Source organism: Seriola dumerili, unplaced genomic scaffold, assembly GCF_002260705.1.
Source record: "Seriola dumerili isolate Sdu_G_001 unplaced genomic scaffold, Sdu_1.0 BDQW01000149.1, whole genome shotgun sequence".
Classification (NCBI taxonomy): Eukaryota; Metazoa; Chordata; class Actinopteri; order Carangiformes; family Carangidae; genus Seriola; species Seriola dumerili.
Window position 1 is genome coordinate 19,895,021 of NW_019174404.1, and position 19,207 is coordinate 19,914,227.

At 41.7% G+C, this 19,207-nt stretch overlaps 2 protein-coding genes across 3 annotated transcripts in view; one reads left to right on the forward strand and one right to left on the reverse strand.

The window, feature by feature from the left end:
• On the forward strand, nucleotides 1-8,507 carry slc4a1ap (solute carrier family 4 member 1 adaptor protein). The gene is made up of 14 exons (XM_022750433.1): nucleotides 1-835; nucleotides 2,086-2,311; nucleotides 2,506-2,634; nucleotides 2,725-2,785; nucleotides 2,874-3,013; nucleotides 3,122-3,282; nucleotides 3,969-4,038; nucleotides 4,127-4,316; nucleotides 4,553-4,649; nucleotides 5,292-5,547; nucleotides 5,958-6,053; nucleotides 6,617-6,696; nucleotides 6,792-6,861; nucleotides 7,512-8,507. Exons 1-14 carry the CDS (start codon nucleotides 5-7, stop codon nucleotides 7,559-7,561), a joined length of 2,457 nt encoding a protein of 818 aa, XP_022606154.1. The 5' UTR covers nucleotides 1-4; the 3' UTR covers nucleotides 7,562-8,507.
• Nucleotides 4,980-19,207, reverse strand: part of LOC111225510 — a 23,076-nt gene continuing 8,848 nt past the window's right edge. The window contains exons 4-5 of one of the 2 annotated variants that reach the window (XM_022750435.1): nucleotides 15,282-15,335; nucleotides 4,980-5,352 (exon numbers count right to left, since the gene is read on the reverse strand). In XM_022750435.1, the coding sequence (XP_022606156.1) occupies nucleotides 5,332-5,352; nucleotides 15,282-15,335 (75 nt within the window). In that variant the 3' untranslated portion in view covers nucleotides 4,980-5,331. Of the gene's footprint in view, nucleotides 5,353-9,951; nucleotides 11,246-15,281; nucleotides 15,336-19,207 lie in introns of those variants that run through there. The other variant, XM_022750434.1, reaches the window with a different exon arrangement.

A 19,207-nucleotide genomic window follows, 5' to 3' on the forward strand; every position in this document is an offset into this window, starting at 1 on the left:
AAACATGGACGCCTCCCAGCCGTTAGACGTGAGCGTGAAAAATACAGATGAAGAAATGAGCTCTTCACTGGAAACGGACGGATGCTCCACCACCGATAATGGTGGCGAACTCGAAAAGAAAGACTCGTCTAAAACCGAACCAGAAACAGAGGACCCGTTTAAGAAACCGGCTCTTATCGCTGCGCCTTCTCTCGCCAACAAACGCGGTAACGTCGCTGCTTCTTCCAAACCAACAGCAGCCGAAACAAAAAGTGTGAAAGAAAATAACAAAGCTGAAATTATAGACACTACCAGCGACTCGTTCTCGGGTCCTCTTAATGAAAATGAAACCCAGGGAGAACGTCAAGAACAGGACAAAAAAGGCGAAAAAGATAGGGATGTTCCTCCTGTCAAAATCAAACCAGATACCAAACCCCGGGTGCTTCCTGCGAAAGGGCCCCCAGCTGGCAAATTTCCCCCTCTACCATACACAGAGCCACCGTGGGGTGGCAGGGCCTCAGATATTCCTTATGCTCTTGAAATCCTCAAAAACGGGGCCATAGTGGACAAGATACCCCTCACTCACAGGAGTTTCTTCGTAGTTGGACGTTTACCTGTGTGTGACGTGTCTCTAGAGCATCCCTCCATCTCCAGGTACCACGCAGTGATTCAGTTTCGCGGACAGGCCGGAGAGGGGGAGTCTGTTGGAGAAGAGAGGGGCTTTTACATCCACGACCTGGGCAGCACGCACGGCACCGTGGTGAACAAGAATAAGATCCCCCCGAAGACCTACATCAGACTCCGCGTGGGGCACGTGTTAAAGTTTGGGGGGAGCACAAGACTTTTCATCCTGCAGGTAAGTCATGATGTGGACACCCTTCCCACCTGCACTTCAAAAACTGACGGTATTACTTCATGTTTACACACAGCTATAATTTAACTCGTATGTTAAAGCAAGAATGACTTTTAAACCCCATTCAGCTAGTAAAATAGAATTCACAAATTATATTTGAGACTGATTTTGGCATTACAGATATTTACTCAGATACTATCTTTCCCATTATTTATTTTTATTTTATTTATATTTGTTTATTTTTAAATCTGCTTGGATTGCAATAATCATTTAAATTGCCATTTAATCAGATTATTATTTTCTTGATTAATGGATTTATTGTTTAATCTTTAGTGTCCAAAATGAGTGAAAATGGCCATCACAATTTTCTGAAGCCAATGCTGACATGTTCAATCTGGAAATAGTGATGCATGCTCTGACTTTTTCTTTGCCAAGGCCAATTCCAATTCCTAAACTGAGGGTATATACACTGCCAATACACAGTACAGAATGTACCTGGCATGCAGGGATAGATAAAGCCAATATGTGCACAACGGATTGCTTTGGCACTAAAAAAATATGTAAATATATATAGATATGAATGAATGTGTCCAGCAGTGGAACGACAGGATTTTATAATCACATTAATGAAGAACATGTTTTTTATCTGCTCTGTCACATCTGGCCAATATTCAACTGGTGTAGGTCTGTGTCAGTGCCAATACCAACCCGGTGGATCTGCTTCTCTAACAGGAAGCTTAGAGCAAAGTCAGACAGGTCTAAACTGAAAGTTCTGATGATTTTAGGGAGAAACCATATCAGGATTTATAATTTCCGTGTCTGTTCCAACCACTGCATTGAGCAAATGTTATAATGTTATTTAAATCATATAGTATTAATAGATTAAAATACTTTTTTAATCAGTAAACTACATTTTATAAGTTTTTGTTTAGAAAGTATGATTCATCACTTTATGAAGGCATGCATGATTGACCTATCGTATCATGTATAAGCCCAATAGGAAGCTGCAGCAGAGGAGTCAAAACTTAAGTTATTTTTCTGCCTGGTTATGCCAAAATGGCAGATTACTTCATGGGAGTATCTGTCACTTGACAGAAAATTAATTATTTCAGTCATTTATCAAGCTAATTTGTCAATGAAACCACTTAGTATGGAATTTGGAACTCCCTACTAATTTTATATATACATATATAGATGTTAATTCAAAAAAGAAAGAAAAACCCAAAGTCTTCATCTTCACTCTCCTTTCACAGGGTCCAGAGTTTGATGAGGAAGAGGAGTCTGAACTAACAGTGACAGAGCTGAGGGAGCGTGCCCAGAAACAGAAAGCAGAGCTGGAGAAGAGGATGATGGGAGATGGTTCGGATGATGATGACGACGATGATGAGAAGGAGGAAAAGGAGGAGAGCGGGGAAGGCGAAAGCAACAAGTGCCAGAGCAAACAGTCAAACGAAGATTCAGGCTGCTCGTGGGGAATGGGTGAGCTTTTCTGCTGGTTCTAGGATTACACTACAGTGTGTTACGTGTCAGCTGTGTCGACATACTGCTGTGTTGTCGTCTCAAGTGAGCTGGTATAAAACGTTCTCGCAGGGCGAGTAACTGAGGAAGCAAGTTAATCCCTTAGTTCTCTCCTTTCCTTTCACTCCATCTGTCCCTGTAAATCCGCCCTGCAGCCGAGGAGGTTGTTCCAGAGGAAGACGAGAACGAGGAAAACCCTTTCTCAACAGAGTTCCACGAGGATCAGGAGGCCGCATACCTGAAAGACCCCAAGAAAGCTTTGCAGGGCTTCTATGACAGGGAAGGTGAGGAGACATCAGGTTTTATTAGATGCAGAAGAAAACTGGATGTGTATCTTGAATTGCCTGACTGAGTTTTGACATCCTTTGTCTTAGGGGAGGAACTGGAGTTTGAGTATGAAGACAAAAACCACGGCAGCTGGTTGTGCAGAATAAAGTAAGAGACACGTGTCTCAAAGGTCAAAGGTTAAATAGTGTGTGGATGTGGTGCAGTGTGTCAGAGTCTGTGTTGATTTATCCGTCAGGCTGCCGGTGGATGATGCCATGGGCCGACAGCTGGTCGCCGAGGTGACGCACACAGGGAAGAAGAAAGAAGCGGCCATCCAGTGCTGCCTGGAAGCCTGTCGAATGCTGGAGGCCAGAGGGCTGCTGCGCCAGGAAGCAGGTGGGAACTCAGCCCCACTGGGAATGTCTGAAATTGGAATCTGGAGAGGAGGTTACAGCATGTTGTCATAAGGATAAGAGTTTTCCCTGTTTTACATCCTATTTCCAGTGTCCCGTAAACGCAAGAAGAAGAACTGGGAAGATGAGGACTACTACGACAGCGATGATGACACCTTCCTGGATCGAACTGGCACTGTGGAGAGGAAGAGGCAAGAGCGAATGAAAAAGGCTGGAAAGATTGAGGAGCAGCCAGAGACCTATGAATCTTTGGTAAACATCTGCCGGCACTTTTAAACACAATTGGGGAATATTGCAATATTTTGATTCAGTTCCATGACATGAACAGGAGAAATAGGACGCAGTGACTCTAGATCAGCCTCCTTTTTATTTGTCACTTTAGAACCTTCACTACTGCCTTTTTTTACACTTGTTGCTGTGGTCAGCATCAATATTGTGCTGAGAATTCACAAAGGGTGTGTAATTTGCTGAACAGAAACTAAACACACATCATCTGTGTAAATCATCATATCTAATGACAAAAATGCTGACACACTCACGTGTAGCAGATCTAATACTTACCACATTCACCAGCTTCGCATGTTAGCATTAGCACCTTCTATAGACCAGAATATGTAGCAACATCAACAGATGGAGTTTTTCCTCCTGTTACAACTGTAAATGTTAATATGGTGAAATACCACACACTCCTCCACCTTATAAAACCACAGACTGTGAAAACCACACACCAGGTGTTTGTTGCTCCGCTCCAATGTAATGAATAACATGTATAAATGCAGGTGTTCTCTGTAAGGTGAGAGGAGCTGCTGTTTCCACTGAATGTAACAGAAAAATCTATTTCACTTTTATCTATTATTTCTATTTCATCTATTACACTCAACAAGTCTTTAATGTAAGGTGTGTTGATGTAAATGTTCATGTATTTGATTTTACTGTAGGTGGCCAAACTGTCAGAGGTGGAGAAGGAGCTGGAGGACACTCAGAAAAAGCTCAGTGCTGGTAGAGGAGGTGAGTCACCATCACCTGTGTCACATGCCTCTTCACCTATAAATATATGTTCTCCCCGTGTTATTCTATGTTTCATTCCTCCTTTTAGACTCCTCTGGCTCTTCCACGGAGGACCCACTGGACGCCTTTATGACTGCAGTAAAAAGCGAGGCAGCGATGGACGCTGTGGAGCGCAGGAAGCTTCACGTTCACGTAGCAGACTTACGCAGAGACGCACAGCGACTTCGCAAACTGGTCGAACTCACAAAGCCTGCACAGATGCCGTCGCTGCTGCCGAGGTTAGACACACATACTACAGCTTTAAAACCCAGAAATCTGTGAATTCTTTGAAAGATTTAATCTCCTGAAATATCAACTAGCAAATTTTACATGTAGGTTATGTGAAGGAAAAAAAGTCTGAGACTGTGTTTAACATCTTCTTTGAAACATTCTCTGGAGTTAAATTTTTATTCCAATATATATTGGACCACATTTAAACACTTACAAGATGTCTTGATGTGCGTTGATGATGTAGTGGCGGCACAGAGACAGAGAAGCCTAAGAAGACCTTACCGCTCTTTGGAGCCATGAAGGGAGGAAGCAAATTCAAACTGAAGACTGGCACCATTGGGGTAGGTGTTGTTCCTTATGGTTTTAACTTACGTTTAATCATTTGAGACTTAAATGCCAGTGGAAAATTGCATTTGTACTAGAGTTGTTCTGCTTCAGATACAAAAATCAAAAATGACACCAATACTGCTTAAAATTTGGTATCGGGAATCGGCGAATACGCAAGTCTATGCACCGATTCAGTAATGCGTTATCTATTAATAAATTTCACACCCAGATAAAATCAATTCCTCTTTGCCGTTCTTAAACAGTAGCCTACACAGGAAATTGCGCTGCGACAATGACTGTTTGAGCAATTTGGCAACATGATACACTGGAAAGTCCCACCGGCAAAAAGGCAAAGTGTTCTGAATGCAAGGCTTTAATTTCAACATGTTACAACGACTAGTGTAGGAAGTATTATTTATTTCAGGATTTGTTTTAATGGCTTACAGTCAAATTAGATAATAAAAGAAAGACTATGATATTCATGTATCTGTTCATGTTTTATAAAGGATTTAATCTGAGCAGTCACATCACATCCATACAGGGTCAGAAAAGTTCAGGTGTCGGGAAGGAAAAAATGGTATCAGAGCATCACTAATTTTTTTTTTTTTTACTAAGCCTCTTTCTCTCTGCCGTTGATGTTTTTGTTGTCTCTCTAGAAGTTGCCTCCGAAGCGGCCGAACTTGCCTGCAGAGCTCTTCAATATGAAAGAACTTCCACCTGGTGAAGAGGAGGAAGAAGAAGAAGAAGAAGAGGAGGAAGAGGCAGAGAAAAATGAGGATAATGATGATAAACAGTGTACCAGTATTGCTGAGTCTAATGATGACTCTGAAGAGTCCAGTGCATCCATGAGTCAAGAGAGCGCTCCCTCGGGCCAGCAAAGACGGAAGCCAGTACAGTCCCATGAGCTGAAAGGTAAAAGAACTGTTACTGTCGGAGGAAGCAGGGGATAAGGAGGAATCATGCATTTTGGTTTTCTGACTTCTTTATAGTATGTTCACAAGTTTTAATGATGATGATGATGATGATGATGATGATGATGGTGCCTTATAATGCCACTGGGTGGCAGTAGATCTTTTATACATACAAACAGCATACTGTTTACTTTGTGTGCTTCCATATGCAGACATAGATCATAAAATTCAATTATGAAGCAGTGGTCGGCTTAGATCAACTCTTATATTTTATTTTTGTATTTTTGGTACAAAGTCAGGTAAAATCTGTCCTTATGACCCACATCTGTACCATCACAGGATCTATTTTAACCTTAAAAATTAGAATCCATATGGCACTTTATATTTCTTGTTTGTGTGTTTTCATGTCAGAGCAAAGCAGCAAACAGAGGAGAGGTGGGGAGTGTGCTGAAGCAGTGGAGCAGGTCCCCGAGCACAAGAGCAACAAGGCCCCGGCACTGAGTCCAAGTGGGTGATGTGTCTTATTGTTTCCATATTAATCTGCGCTCTCTCAAGTATTGGTTACTGTGCAGCAGTGGTGAGGGGAGTATTCAGATCATTTATTTAAGGAGCCGTACTGCAATGTAAAAATAATCCTCAAGTCCCATGTTCAAAATTTGAATTTTCAGCGACAAAATTACTCAAAAGTAGTCGTTTGCAAAATGACATGTGCCAGTGTTTTATTGTTGTATGATTGCATCATTAATAATGACACATTAACATGTAAGCAGAAATTAAAAGTTGTAGCTGGTCAAGGTGTAGCTAATTTTAATGTTTTAAAATTGGTCATTTAATATTATATTACAAAAATTCACCATATGTTTTGTATGGAAACTCTTAATTTGAAAAGTTACAAAGCTGTCAAAAGGTGTAGTGGATCAAAATACAATATTTCCCAATGAGTGAAAGAATCTCAAAATTGTTGTATAAAAAAATATTATTGTTGTACGTATTATTATTATTATTATTATTGTCTGTCAGTGGCTTTGGTGCACTGTAATCTTTAATGTACTGTACCTCCGTTTCCACAGAGTCCAAAGCAGAAGGTGACAGAGAGGCAGCAGCTGAGCCCAGTTCCAGAAAGAAGAAGAAAGTGATGGGCCCCAGCAGGGTAGGTCCTCACACACACACAGGAGTAAACATTCAGATGTATGATACAGAAAAAGTGTGACATAAATTGAATCTCCTCATGGTGTGTCTTCATAGCCCCCAGTGCAGCTCTCAGGACAGTATCCAGAGGACGACCCTGATTATTCAGTGTGGATGCCTCCTGCAGGTAAACAACTGGACAGTATAACCTTAACCCTGTTGCTCTTTGTTCTGATTAGTAGAATAGACGTTCTTTCTCCAAATCTCAAGACTTTTTGCCAGAGTGAGCTTTCAAACCTGGAAAAATCTAGAATCCAAACATGTATCAAGTCTATGCAGAATGAAAAGCAGGGACTTAGGACAGCTGGACACAGCAGCAGTGCTACTCTCATACTTTTACTACAAAGTAATTGCCTTCTAGTGCGTCTTGACAAACACTCATTGACACTGATAGACGTGCGTGTTCCTGGGCTACGGAGCTCAGGAATGAAGGGAAGGGGGGAGGCAAATATTTTTTAAGGATACTGTGAGAGGAAGAAAACACGGTCTCATGGTCCATTTGTGCAGCCAAAATTGCAGGGACATTTTCATTGTTCACTAAGGAATGCAGATCAAAGTCACTTAAAAATGATAAGATAAGCTGGAGTAAAATAAACTTTGAAATGTCTGCCAGACTGTGTTTGGATTCAGAGTCAAGACTAATTGCATTGCATAATTTAAGCATCACAATTGGTTTGATCAGGAGCTAGCAGAAAACTTTAACGTAATCCAAAAATGTGTGCGTGCGTGTGCGTGCATGTCCTTTTGATGCTCAAACTTTCTTTTCTTCACTCTTAGGTCAGACTGGAGATGGCCGCACACACCTTAATGACAAGTATGGCTACTGAGGGAAAACATAAGAGAGCTCTTCAGCTTCCACTCCACCAGCTTTTATACTTCAGATAATACCTGCAACACAAAGGCCTCTGGTCTCCTCAGCTCTGACCATTAACCCCCTCCATCCATCCCAGTCCCTCTGTGTGTGGTTCAGCTTAGAAAAACGAGGAGCTTGGAACCGACCAGGGGCGGGCAGCGAGGATGCTGCTGCACCCTCTGATTCATCTCTTGAGGATTTCCGAATTTGCGGATTGATAAACAAAGAGCACACTATTCCAATTCACATTAAATGGGCAGGCTTGGGGAATTGCCCCCTCAGAGCAGACACTGGGCAGTCAGCCTGCTGGCACTTTTCCCTGCGATTGAGACGGGTGGCACCTGAACTTTTTATTTGAATTCTATACAATCAAGCAGAAAACGGAAAGTGAGAGCGAAGGAGCAGTAACTGATCTCAACTCAGTTTTTCTGGTCTTTGGCTGCTCCTCTTGCAGTTAAATCCACCTGACATCCAATCTGTGTCCCTCCTCTGTTTGGCTTCAGTCGATCGCTGGCATAACCTTTTTTTTTTTTTTTTCCAAAGGAGAGTGTGTAACGGAGGGAGAAAGAGGGAGAGCATTGAAGCAGCTTTTCTGACCATCTGGACACTTGGATGGCTTACTGGATGAAACACAAGCTGATAATGACTCAACCTAAGTGGAGTGTGTGTCTTGTGTCTACACCGACACACACACACACACACACGCATAGCCCAACCTTCTCAAAGTTCTCTTTTTAACATGATTGTCTTTATGAGCGAGTCAGCTACTGGGGTGTTTGCCTAGAGCAGGATTCCTCGCTCTGTGAAATCCCACTCAGTGCTGTTCTCTTGGTTTACTGCCATACGTTCCATCCTCTTTCCTGTTGTCTATTCTCGAAACACAAAGTAAAGAAGCTGTATTTTGTTATATAAATGTATAATAAAAGTGTCTGTACATAACCTCTGAGTTGTTTACTCTTACTCCCTTAACTTTGACCTGATTATACCCTCTTCCAGCCACTCTCCTCTAAATTTTCCAGCCGTCCTTCCTCTGCTGTTCTTCTTCACACGCAACCTCGTTCTGACGTCAGACTGTCTTTTTCCTCTCTTTCAAGCTCTCTCTCTCACACACAGGATTTCTCAGGGTATGATCTGGCACAAAGAGGCTTGTGGTCTTGGCTGTGGATCTTTGCTGTGATGTTCTGTGCTGTGACCTACTAATCACAAATGGAAAACATGGTCCCCTCTGCCTCAAACGCAACTACAAATGGTATTGACATATTATCACCACATAAAGTTTTCGTGGGGCACAGGTTAGCAGGTACTTACACATCCAGAGACAGGCATTCAATTGAAAGTCCAAAGAGTCCAGTTGGACAAACTTTCCTCAAGCAAAGGGTTTAGGGAGGGATTATAAATGAGACCTTTCTCTATATAACAATATAATAACTATGTTCTTATATCATTTCAAGGAAAATAACAGCTGTAATAAGTATTAACTACATAGCAGAGGGCTTTTGATAGAATATAATAAAGTGCTTCATTTTACAAAATGAACAGCTTTAACTCCTTTTCTCTTTTTCTCTCTCTCTCTTTCCTTCTTCTATCCCACTTTCCTCACTTATTTCGCTGATGTCGTCGCTCGCATGTTTGTGTCTCACTCAGTGACTTGATTTGTAGTAATTGGCTGAGTAACATCATGACACCAGAAAAGCTATGCTGGTTAAAATGGAAACGTTCTGTTAAAATTGAATAATTCTCAATAATTTATAGGCTATACATCCGGGTCTGGATAGGATAGCATCTGGACCAGGGTCCGCCTATTACTGACCTCTGATGTACAGTAACCGTATGTCTGTGTGTGTGTACAGTGGGTTTATCAGCGCTTTTCTCATGAAAACCGCTGAGAGTGGTGAGAGTGAACCAAAACAATGAGCTAAAAGATACTAAAACCTTTTACATTACATACTGTCATTTGAAGCATCGTTAGTATAAAAATATCAACTAGTGCAGCTTTAAAGGTTTAGTGTCAGATGTGGACTTAATGTTTCACTAATAAAATCTGTGGGAGTTCATGCCTCTGTTAAATACAGGACAGGTACATACTGAGCTTCAAGCAGAGAAAAACATTCAGTATAGTACCTTGTGACATAATGGATGAGTGATAAATTAAAGGAAAATCCCAGATATATTATCTAAGTAAGGACCAAAAGAACAGCTTTAGTGTTACCTAGCAAAGAAAAGCGTCTTAAAAGTGTCAGTTATGTTGTTCGTTCACTCAGTTATTCAGGTTTTCTCTTTTATATTGTCACCTGTCTGTATCATAAATTACATTACATAAATCTATATATATATATATACTGATCCAAAGAAAAAAAGATTACCTAAACAAGAGGCCACAGGGCATTTATTGATTCATTTTGTGCAACAGTGGACGAAAACATGTCAATGTTACATTCACTTCAATTTTAGTTACAGTGGTGACGTTGTGTTTAATCAATGAATCATCTCATGTCAAGCTGAGCTGAGAACTACCTCAAGTTTCATTCAATACAACAGGAATGTGATTTCAAGGCATTAAGAGATCTTTAGAAAACACTGGGATGTCTTGGATACACCAGTGGTCCTCTTCTACCTAGAAAGTAATGAGGTAAAATATTTGAAAAAAAATAATGGCACACTACAAGTAGGCTATGCATAACACAGCACCAGTTACACTTGCCAAATGTGCAGCAAACTATTCTCATACTTCCTTATTTCCATATACCTCTCTCTCTGCAAAACAGTGGAATTCATGCAAGAAAAGAGGATACAAGTACTTAACTCTGACCCTGGACTAAAAGTGACAAATTCATTAAGAAACGTACATCATCAAAGGTCTACTATTCAAACTACATTCATACATGTTTGTTATAGCTCGTTCGTCATGACCTGCATATTCAATAACACATCCAAAGTAGTTTTTCAGACAGACAAACGTGACCACTGTCTATGTTCATCGCAACAATAACATATCAGATGACTCACCTCACCATGTTTAGTATATGAAGTTACCAAGAGCCTTACAAGATGTCCAGTAATCAAATAAAAGGAGGAAACCTTGGGAACCATTTGATTGTCTTACATGCTTTTATTTCCAACCAGAACTAAAGTCAAGTTTCACAACGGTCGGCCTTGTCCCTTTGTACCACACCTCTAGTCCACCGTCCATGTTTGTTTCTTCATCATTCTTCCTCCAATCACAGGATCTTTTCAGAAATAGCTATACATTTGCAATACCTGAAGAATCCTTAGAAACGTTGTGTTTAGGCCACTTCATTCTCCAAATGTCCCTGCTGATTTCACGTGGAGAACAACGATCATGGTGACAGCGTTACAGGGTGGGATTACCTGAGTGTGCAATAGTTCGCTCATCAAACAAATGTCTTTCTAGTGGTCAGTTTCACATCAGTCCTTCCTTGGTCTTGCTGCAGAAGCCACACAAAAGCAGCCGTCTAGGAATGAAGAGTTGGGGGCGGGAGGGGAAGTATTATCTGGCGTTGGATGAATTTTCTTATGAGCAGGGAGGATCCTCGCACGGGGTCAGGGGGCTGCAGGGCGGCACTGTGCTCAAGGAGCGAAAGGCAAAGATAGAGGGATCATAGGTGTACCTGGGTGGAGGACGAGTGCCTGTCAGATTCTGAGGACACAGAAGGAGAGAGAGAGAGCGGTGGTCATGGATCTGTCAGAAGTAGGTGTTTGGGTTAATCCAGCTTTTGAGCTTTACTGGATGTAAAAGGTGAGGATTACCTGCTGTCCCTGAGTTATGCTATTATGGCTCAGTTAGTATACGTCACTGGTGTCACTGGGTGCGGCTGTGTTATAACACATGTAACTGTGAGAACAGTGGCTGATAACCACACTGGCAGTGGTGGGAAAGTCACTGCACCTCATTGGAACATTTTCACAGTGACTTTTTCTAATCACACTGCAGGTTCAGAGACATAAATGCTTTTTCACTCAGAGACATCCCCCTCTGAGCAGAACCATGCTTCTTGTAGCTCTACAAGCCCTCTGTCTAAAATTAGCCCTGGTCATTCTCCTCCCTACAGGAAATGACAGGAAATGACTTTGTTGGATTTGGCAGTGAGGCAGCACTTTCTCCAGAGCCTGCTGAGGGGGAATGAAGTTTTTGAGAAGGTGGACTGAGAAAGTTTAGGACCTTGAGACAGATTAACTGTAGTAAGGAGCCGATCCCATGGAAAAACGTGTGTTATGGATAAGGATAGCTTTATATTGTCAGTGTCAACCTACAGTGTTACTGAGAAAGAGGCATCCCTTCAACTGACTGATTCCATTCAGATGCCCATTGCTACTGGAAAAGTACCAAGTGACATTAGTGCCTATGAAAAAAGCCCCATGAACAGTGCGTGTGAAGCTACAGGTGTTGCTATGACTCCATTCAACAGGGACTCAGCACTGACAACTGAGCCACAGTAACGCAGCAACAATTCCCAAAACCACTTGGAGCTGTTTTATCTACCAATGTTAATATAAACAGGCAAAAAGTGAGATGTGGAAAAACAAATCGCAGCCCAAGAACAAGTTACAGTAAACTTGATAAATGTCAGCTGTGTTCAGATGTTCTCCATATGGTGGATGTGAGTCTGTCCGACTGCAAGGAAGAGTCAAACATCTGGATGGCTACCTATCCACGTTAGCAGTCCCTGCAGAGTAGTTCTGTGGTCACATCTGTAGTATAACAGACATTTAAGGCCCAGAAGGGTCAAGCAAAGTACAAGTCCCAAAAGTACAAGGCCCTCAGTTTGTGCAGACATCAAAAGCAGTGGTTGGAAAGCTGAGTTAAGACACCGGGTTAAAAAATGTTTCTCTCTGGAGATTTGATGTAGTTTTAAGTTTGTTCTGTTTAGAATTAGATTTGCCATGATGCTTCTCTGCTTTAATATTTTATCTATGGTGTTTTGTATATTTGTGGTGAGGCAGGTCATGTGGATCTGCTGTTCTAGGAGTTAGAGAGCTTCTCACAATCTCCACTGTGAACAAAATATGTTTGCCTGGTAGGAAGTGGGTGCTTTTGCCATGTCGGTGCCGAGGGGCCCATTGTTTCATAATCCATCCATGGCTTCATAGTTTTTTTGCAGAATTAGATACGTTTAATACCACTCTCATGTCTGTACAGTAAATATGAAGCTACTGCCAGCAGCAAATTAGCTTATGTTAGCATAGCAAGACTGGACACAAGGGAAAACAGCTAACATTGCTCTGTCCAAAGGTAACAAAAACACACCTAGCAGCAACTCTAGAAGTTGTATCCCCATTTCAAGTCTTTGTGCTAAGCTAAGCTAACCAGCTATTAGTTGTAGCATCATCTTCTCATCTGCCTCTTGGAAAGAACGCGAATTTCCCAAACTGTCAAACTGTTCCTTTAACATCTGCTTGTTCTCATGCTAGAACCAAAACATCTTTCAGTTACGTCCAGGCCATGTAGTTTACCCAAAATCAAAGGGGTATGCAGCATATTTTCCCTTTCCAATCTCTTCATATTTGCACCATTTCCCTCACCTCAATCAATCTTTGCCATCCTCTGCACCCATCCTTTACGTTGGCTGAAACCAGACGCCATCACTCTTGCCTGCTACAGCCTGGGAACCTCTCACGACTCTCCTATTCACCTCCAACCCCTGGAGGGCGAAGGCGTAAGCAGCAGCAGCAACAGCAGCCAAAGCTATGTTTTGCTACTGCCCCCCCACCCCCCACCCCCCCACTCCCACTTAATACACAAACACAACCACCATCATCAACCTCCCCAACCCTCTTAACAACTCCCATGCTTGAATGCTTGAATCAAGTCTCAAAGCCGGGGCCCCATCCAGATCCAGTGTCTCTTCTGGATCCTGGCCAGGAAACTGGAGGCTGACAGATAAAAGGAGAAAGAGACAGAGGGAAAGAGGTAACAGCAGAGAAAAGATGTAACAGAGAAAGAGAGATGGGTACAGAGTGGCACAAAGGGTAGAAAAAGTCAACACAAGCCTCTAAATGGCTCATCAGTCCACTGTGCCTCACTGTGTACTCGCTTCAAGAAAAATCCATGAAGTGGAATGTACCCAGTGCCCACAGACGTCACTGACAGGGACAACAACACGACCAACTGCATCAGCGAGAACAGAGAATAATGAGCAATATCTCTATGTATCAGTGGAGCTAAACAGATAGAAGCCAGCCAGGCTATAAATGGAAAATGACTTCATCCCTGGAAACACTCCACCTCTTCTTCCTCCTCCTCGGCTCCATCTCTCATCTCCACTCAATCGTTCTTCATAACAGACTCTCAAAGATTATCCTGAGTTTATGTACATATTTGTACTGATCACACATACCTACGTGGAAGACTGGAGCAAACTAGATGCCTGCTACCGTTGATGTATGTGTGTGCAACCATAAACAAGTGTGTGATAAGCTTCCATTGACACTAGCCCACACAACGTGATAATAACGTCACTTTTCTCACCACACTGTGCATCCTTCTGGAGTACCCTGCTCTGTGCCAAGATGCCCAGGCTTGTTCCAATCCACTCTCCAGCATGTTGTCCTTACCCACTACAAACAAGATCAGCCCATACACAGTTGCAGTGCTGAGTTGCTGGATGATTATTGGACATAGTGTCTGAGAAAACCACTTTACAGGAAGATCAGAAGGACACAATCTTGGGAAAATACCTCAATGTTACAAAGCTATTTAGGCGAGTAAATGTGCACTTCTAAGACCACTAATGGTACAAGTGGAAAGCTGGGTTGTTGAGTGAGATCAAGAGAGATCAAAAGATCAAGCAAACCTGAAAAAAAGAGCACATTTCTTTCCATGATTCTTTGTCTTAGGTATCACTGCACTAAACACTTCAGCTTGGTTTTCTGTTTGCAGAAGGAATCTGACAGTGCTATCAGATTTTCAGACGTCTCAGGCACGGCTCTGGGCATGAGAACAAACGCTGTGGCCAGATGCTGTCCCAGTATGCACTTGGATGGACATCAAGGTGCTTGCAACAAGAAGGGCCAGGCTGTTTCACAGGGGCTGGGCAACCTCGCAACCTTATCATTGCTGTAATGGACAACCTGATCTGGACTGCCTATTATTGGTCTGCATAAAAGGAAAGGCTGAGTGTGTGTATATTCAGATTAATGCCTCGTGTAACAAAGTATTTATCTGTATGACGTGAATCACAACTGGGTTTTGACATACCAGTGTTTCCCATATATTGATTTGTCTGTGGCAGCCCGCCACAATATCAACATTGACTACCACATGTTGATTTTTTTTACTATTTCCAATGGGTAAAATCTTATTTCATTGTTTCATTGATTTGCCATCCTTGCTCTCTGTTTTCTCTCTACCATCTGTCACAGTCGGACTGGCAATCAAGATATCCTGCTGCAAAAAATCCACAAGACTTTCATCACCTCTCTGTCTCTTTACTCTGTGTGTGCCTGATATTCAGGGTGCGCAGAGCATACTGCACGTGTGTGCAGAGCATACTGCATGTGTGTGCTGGGACTGGAGCTGTATGTATTGTTCAGTTATTTATTTGTCACAATTAAAATATTTGCTGAGGAGCACTTTATCTGATTCTGTGGGAAACACTGTACCATAAATTGTTGGGATTCATCATGACAAATTACCACAAAAGGTTTTGTTCATTTGCTGTGGGAAACTAACTCACCCGAATCTTTATGGTCCGCGTTTTCCCTCCGCAGTTCTTTTTCAGCAGCATTTTCTGTGGAGTACAAGAATAGAGTTCACTTCCTTTCTCTCAACATTAAGTGAAACTTCTGCAGCTTCTCTTTATGTAACAATCCCAAAACTATATAAAAGTTGCTTGCTTGTATAATTTGTAACATACTGTCTTGTACACTTCAACAAAAATGTAAACCCAAAGAACTAACTGCAGTACAGTTGCTTGAGTAAAGCTCATGCCAGGCTTATGTATATTTGAATATTGATTCTAAATTGAGCGTATTACCAAAATTCAACCATTTCAAAACCTTCATTTAAACAGTAATCTTTACAGTAAAACAGCAACGTACTGTGTGATGTGACAAGAAGTGAACACTGGCAGTCAATAAACATTGAATCAGGATGATTAAGAAAGTGAGGCAAATCCAGCTGTCTCACTAAACTAAACATTCGGTCAATGAAGCTTATGCAATATCCTGTCTCCCACTCCCCTCTATGTCCACGCAGCTTCACTATTCTCAAAAACACAGTGGGGGTGGTGGGACCACACAATCATCGAATTGTCTCGCGTTGGGGAGGTAGCTTCTAAGGGGGAAGGGAGCTTAGGAAAGAATGGAAACACAAGACTCCTGCTGTTGTGATGTGGGAGAGAGCTGGTGTGCACTTGCCCTCATGCTCACCTCCTGCCAGCCCTTATCTCTTTTCATCAATGGGACTACAGTCGCTTTGGGTGCAAGCTGCTCCCACAGCAATTCAAAATGGAAATTTCTACTTTGTATTTAATTCAGCTTCTCAAAAAAAGCTGACAAAGATACATTTTTAATACTGCATGTGATTAAGTGAGTCAACTTTGTTTATCAAACATGTGAGTACTTTGAAAAAAGGGGGCAACCAACTTTAAATAACATCAGCCAAACATTTGTCCTTCATCAATTTCATTCCACACATACAGCACTGACTGCAGCAGAATCACTGTTATTCACCACCAGCCCACACCACGCTCCTCTTAAACCACACGCACGCACGCACGCACGCACGCACACACACACACACACACACACACAAACACACACACACACACAAACACACACACACACACGTCTAACAGGTCGTGACTCTGGCTGGCTGTTTGAGTGTTGTGGTTATTCATGAAGAATACAAAAAGTGAAATATTTTGATTTTCCAATTTTGAAGATTTTGGAGGATTCAGTTTTGGTTTTGTCTTTATGATTGTTTTAGAGGAAGTGAATTTCTGAACTGATGAATTTTAAACATTTAGTCTATGTGTGATGTTTGGAGGGTTGGATAATTTATTCTGTGATTTATATAAAGAATTACCTGTGTTACCTGTATATGAATTCTGCGATACACAACTGTTGCTTTGAGTTGCTTATCTTAGCTGATCCTTGGTGAGAGCTATAATGTAACCACTGTTTATGTCTATATATTTACACTCGTCTCTGATGTTGAAGCTGAAACATCAACACACCAGCTGATCTTTTTTTATCTGCACTTTTAAATGTATTGACTCACAACTGTAATCTTATTTTAAAAATGTATAATGTTCAATATGAGACATTACTCATTGCAATCATGTTTACATTTGATATTCAATGAATTCAATTAATATAAATAGTATGTAGGAAATAGAAATAATGGGTAGGAAAATTATAAAAGGAAATGACTGCAAGTAAGGTAAACTAGCAAAATGGCTACAATATGTAAAATACTGCTGTGGTCATTTGAGTGAAGTGTGTATTTTTTATTATATTTTGTACAGCTGCACCATTTACATACAGAGGTCTGACCAGCATCTTCCACATAAACAGTTGTTCTTTCATGATAATCAAGCTAACAAACAGCGGCAGTGTCACATCTGAGCAATTGGTCATGGATTAGCATGCATGAGGGATTATCAGCGACTAAAGGAAAACAGCCTGCTGACCCTTTAACCCCACCTTTAATAAAATTATGAGATAAATAAATGTATGGCTAAGGTCGCAGCTCATGGTCACACTGGGGTATGGCAGCCTTCCAAGCTTTGGCTTTAGATAGTACCAGATCAGCAGCGACAATTGAGGGTTTCGGGGGAACACAAGTGGACTTCAACATCCGTTGAACAAAATCATTAATTTAATAGCGTAATATGAAAAATATTTCTCTGCTTATTCCTTAGAACAAGGAGACGATGTGTAACAACTTTGGTCACAGGCTGTGCTCCTCATCAACATCATACAAACTTTGGTAAATCTTTATCAATTAATAGATATAACAGAGAGCTTCTCATATGGGGTTTCAGTAAGAAACTAAAAGAATGGGAGTCTGGAATCTAAAATAATTTTTTAGGAGGATGGAAAATGTTTGACCTGATCAGACAGAATCCTCCTGATTTTAACACCTTTAAATGCTACCTGCTTTTCTTTTCTTTTTTTTTTTTTTAAAGACCCAGCTCAGTCATCTTTCTTTCTTCTGTCTAACTCCAGAAGTGCATCTGTGAAAGAAATGACATGGTGTGTAAGTTGAGGCAGACTTTGTGCGTGGAAGTTGTCCAGCTAAAGGGTTAATAGGAGACTGGAGCTGTGTCTGCTAGCTACCTCTGTAGGCCCCCTATTGTATTCCCTGCAGCACCTCCCATTCCACTTGACCGAGTGTGCACACACTTTCTCACACACACACACACACACTGTGGCAACACGCACGCATGCACAGACACAGCAACAAACTCGCAGACAGAAGGATGTACACATGCAGACACAAAAAGACAGGCAGGATGATAGACGCGTACCCCCCCTACACACTCTCTCTCTCTCTCTCTCTCTCTCTTCTTCTTTTTTTCTTTTAACCCTTCTCATTGCTGCCCGCTGTCTCTCATCATCTGTTCTTTCCCTCTAAAAACCCCATGGACATATGGACCCCTGAAACCTGCAGTTTCTCTCTGTGCAAACACACACACACACTCACTGAGACACACACACACACACACACACAACCTTTCCCATCCATGGTGTGGGCCAACAAGTCTATTGGATTTTAATGATTAGTGGACCAGCTTCTCCATGACTCATTAGTGGCTGTCGTTTTTCTGTTGTTTGTTTAATCCTCTCCTTCTGCCTCCACCCCTCCATCGTTTCCCCTCGCTCGCCAGCCTTTGTGAGAAACGAGGGCGGACATCTGCCGTCCGTGCCTCCCTCTCCTTCATCCCTCTCCAGCCAGACCACCGTGGTGGCAAGCGTCCGGCCATGGAAAGGGAAGACTTTGTTTGCTTGTGCGAGTGTGCACATTTGTGTGGCCATGTGTGTGTGGAGGGTAGCCGGGTAGACTGCAGGGACATCATTGTATTTTTGGACAGAATCCTCAGCCTGACTTTACAGTCTGAGCTGTTCAGGAGAGTAGTGCAACACTCATCTGCTTTTTTGTACTTTTGTACTATGCTAAGAAAAATACTTCAGCATGAGGCATCCTATGAATGCTCTCAAGTGCTGCTAGGAAGACATCACCACCTCACCTTGTCAGGTAGTGTATCATCATATGCAACAAAAGAAAATACATAACGTGCAATTCTCAACAAAATGACTGAAGTGTTGCAAAGTGCACAGTGTTCATTCATTATGGAGCCTGCTAATTGAGTATTAAGGTGTCTCCAAGCTAAATATCCCATTGAGGGTAACAGATCATTTGTCTGGGTTATCTGAGAGACAATTAGTGCTGTGTGACAATTAAGCTGATAATAATTCATCATTTAAGTGCTCTGAGAACTTAAACACATTTTCATTTTGCAGTGATGGCAGGTCACTACTTACCTTTACTTAAGAACTGTACATCAGTACACACTTGAGACTTGTACTTTACTTGAATATTTCTATTTCATCTGACTTTATACTTTATACTCCACTACAGTTTAGATGGAAATAT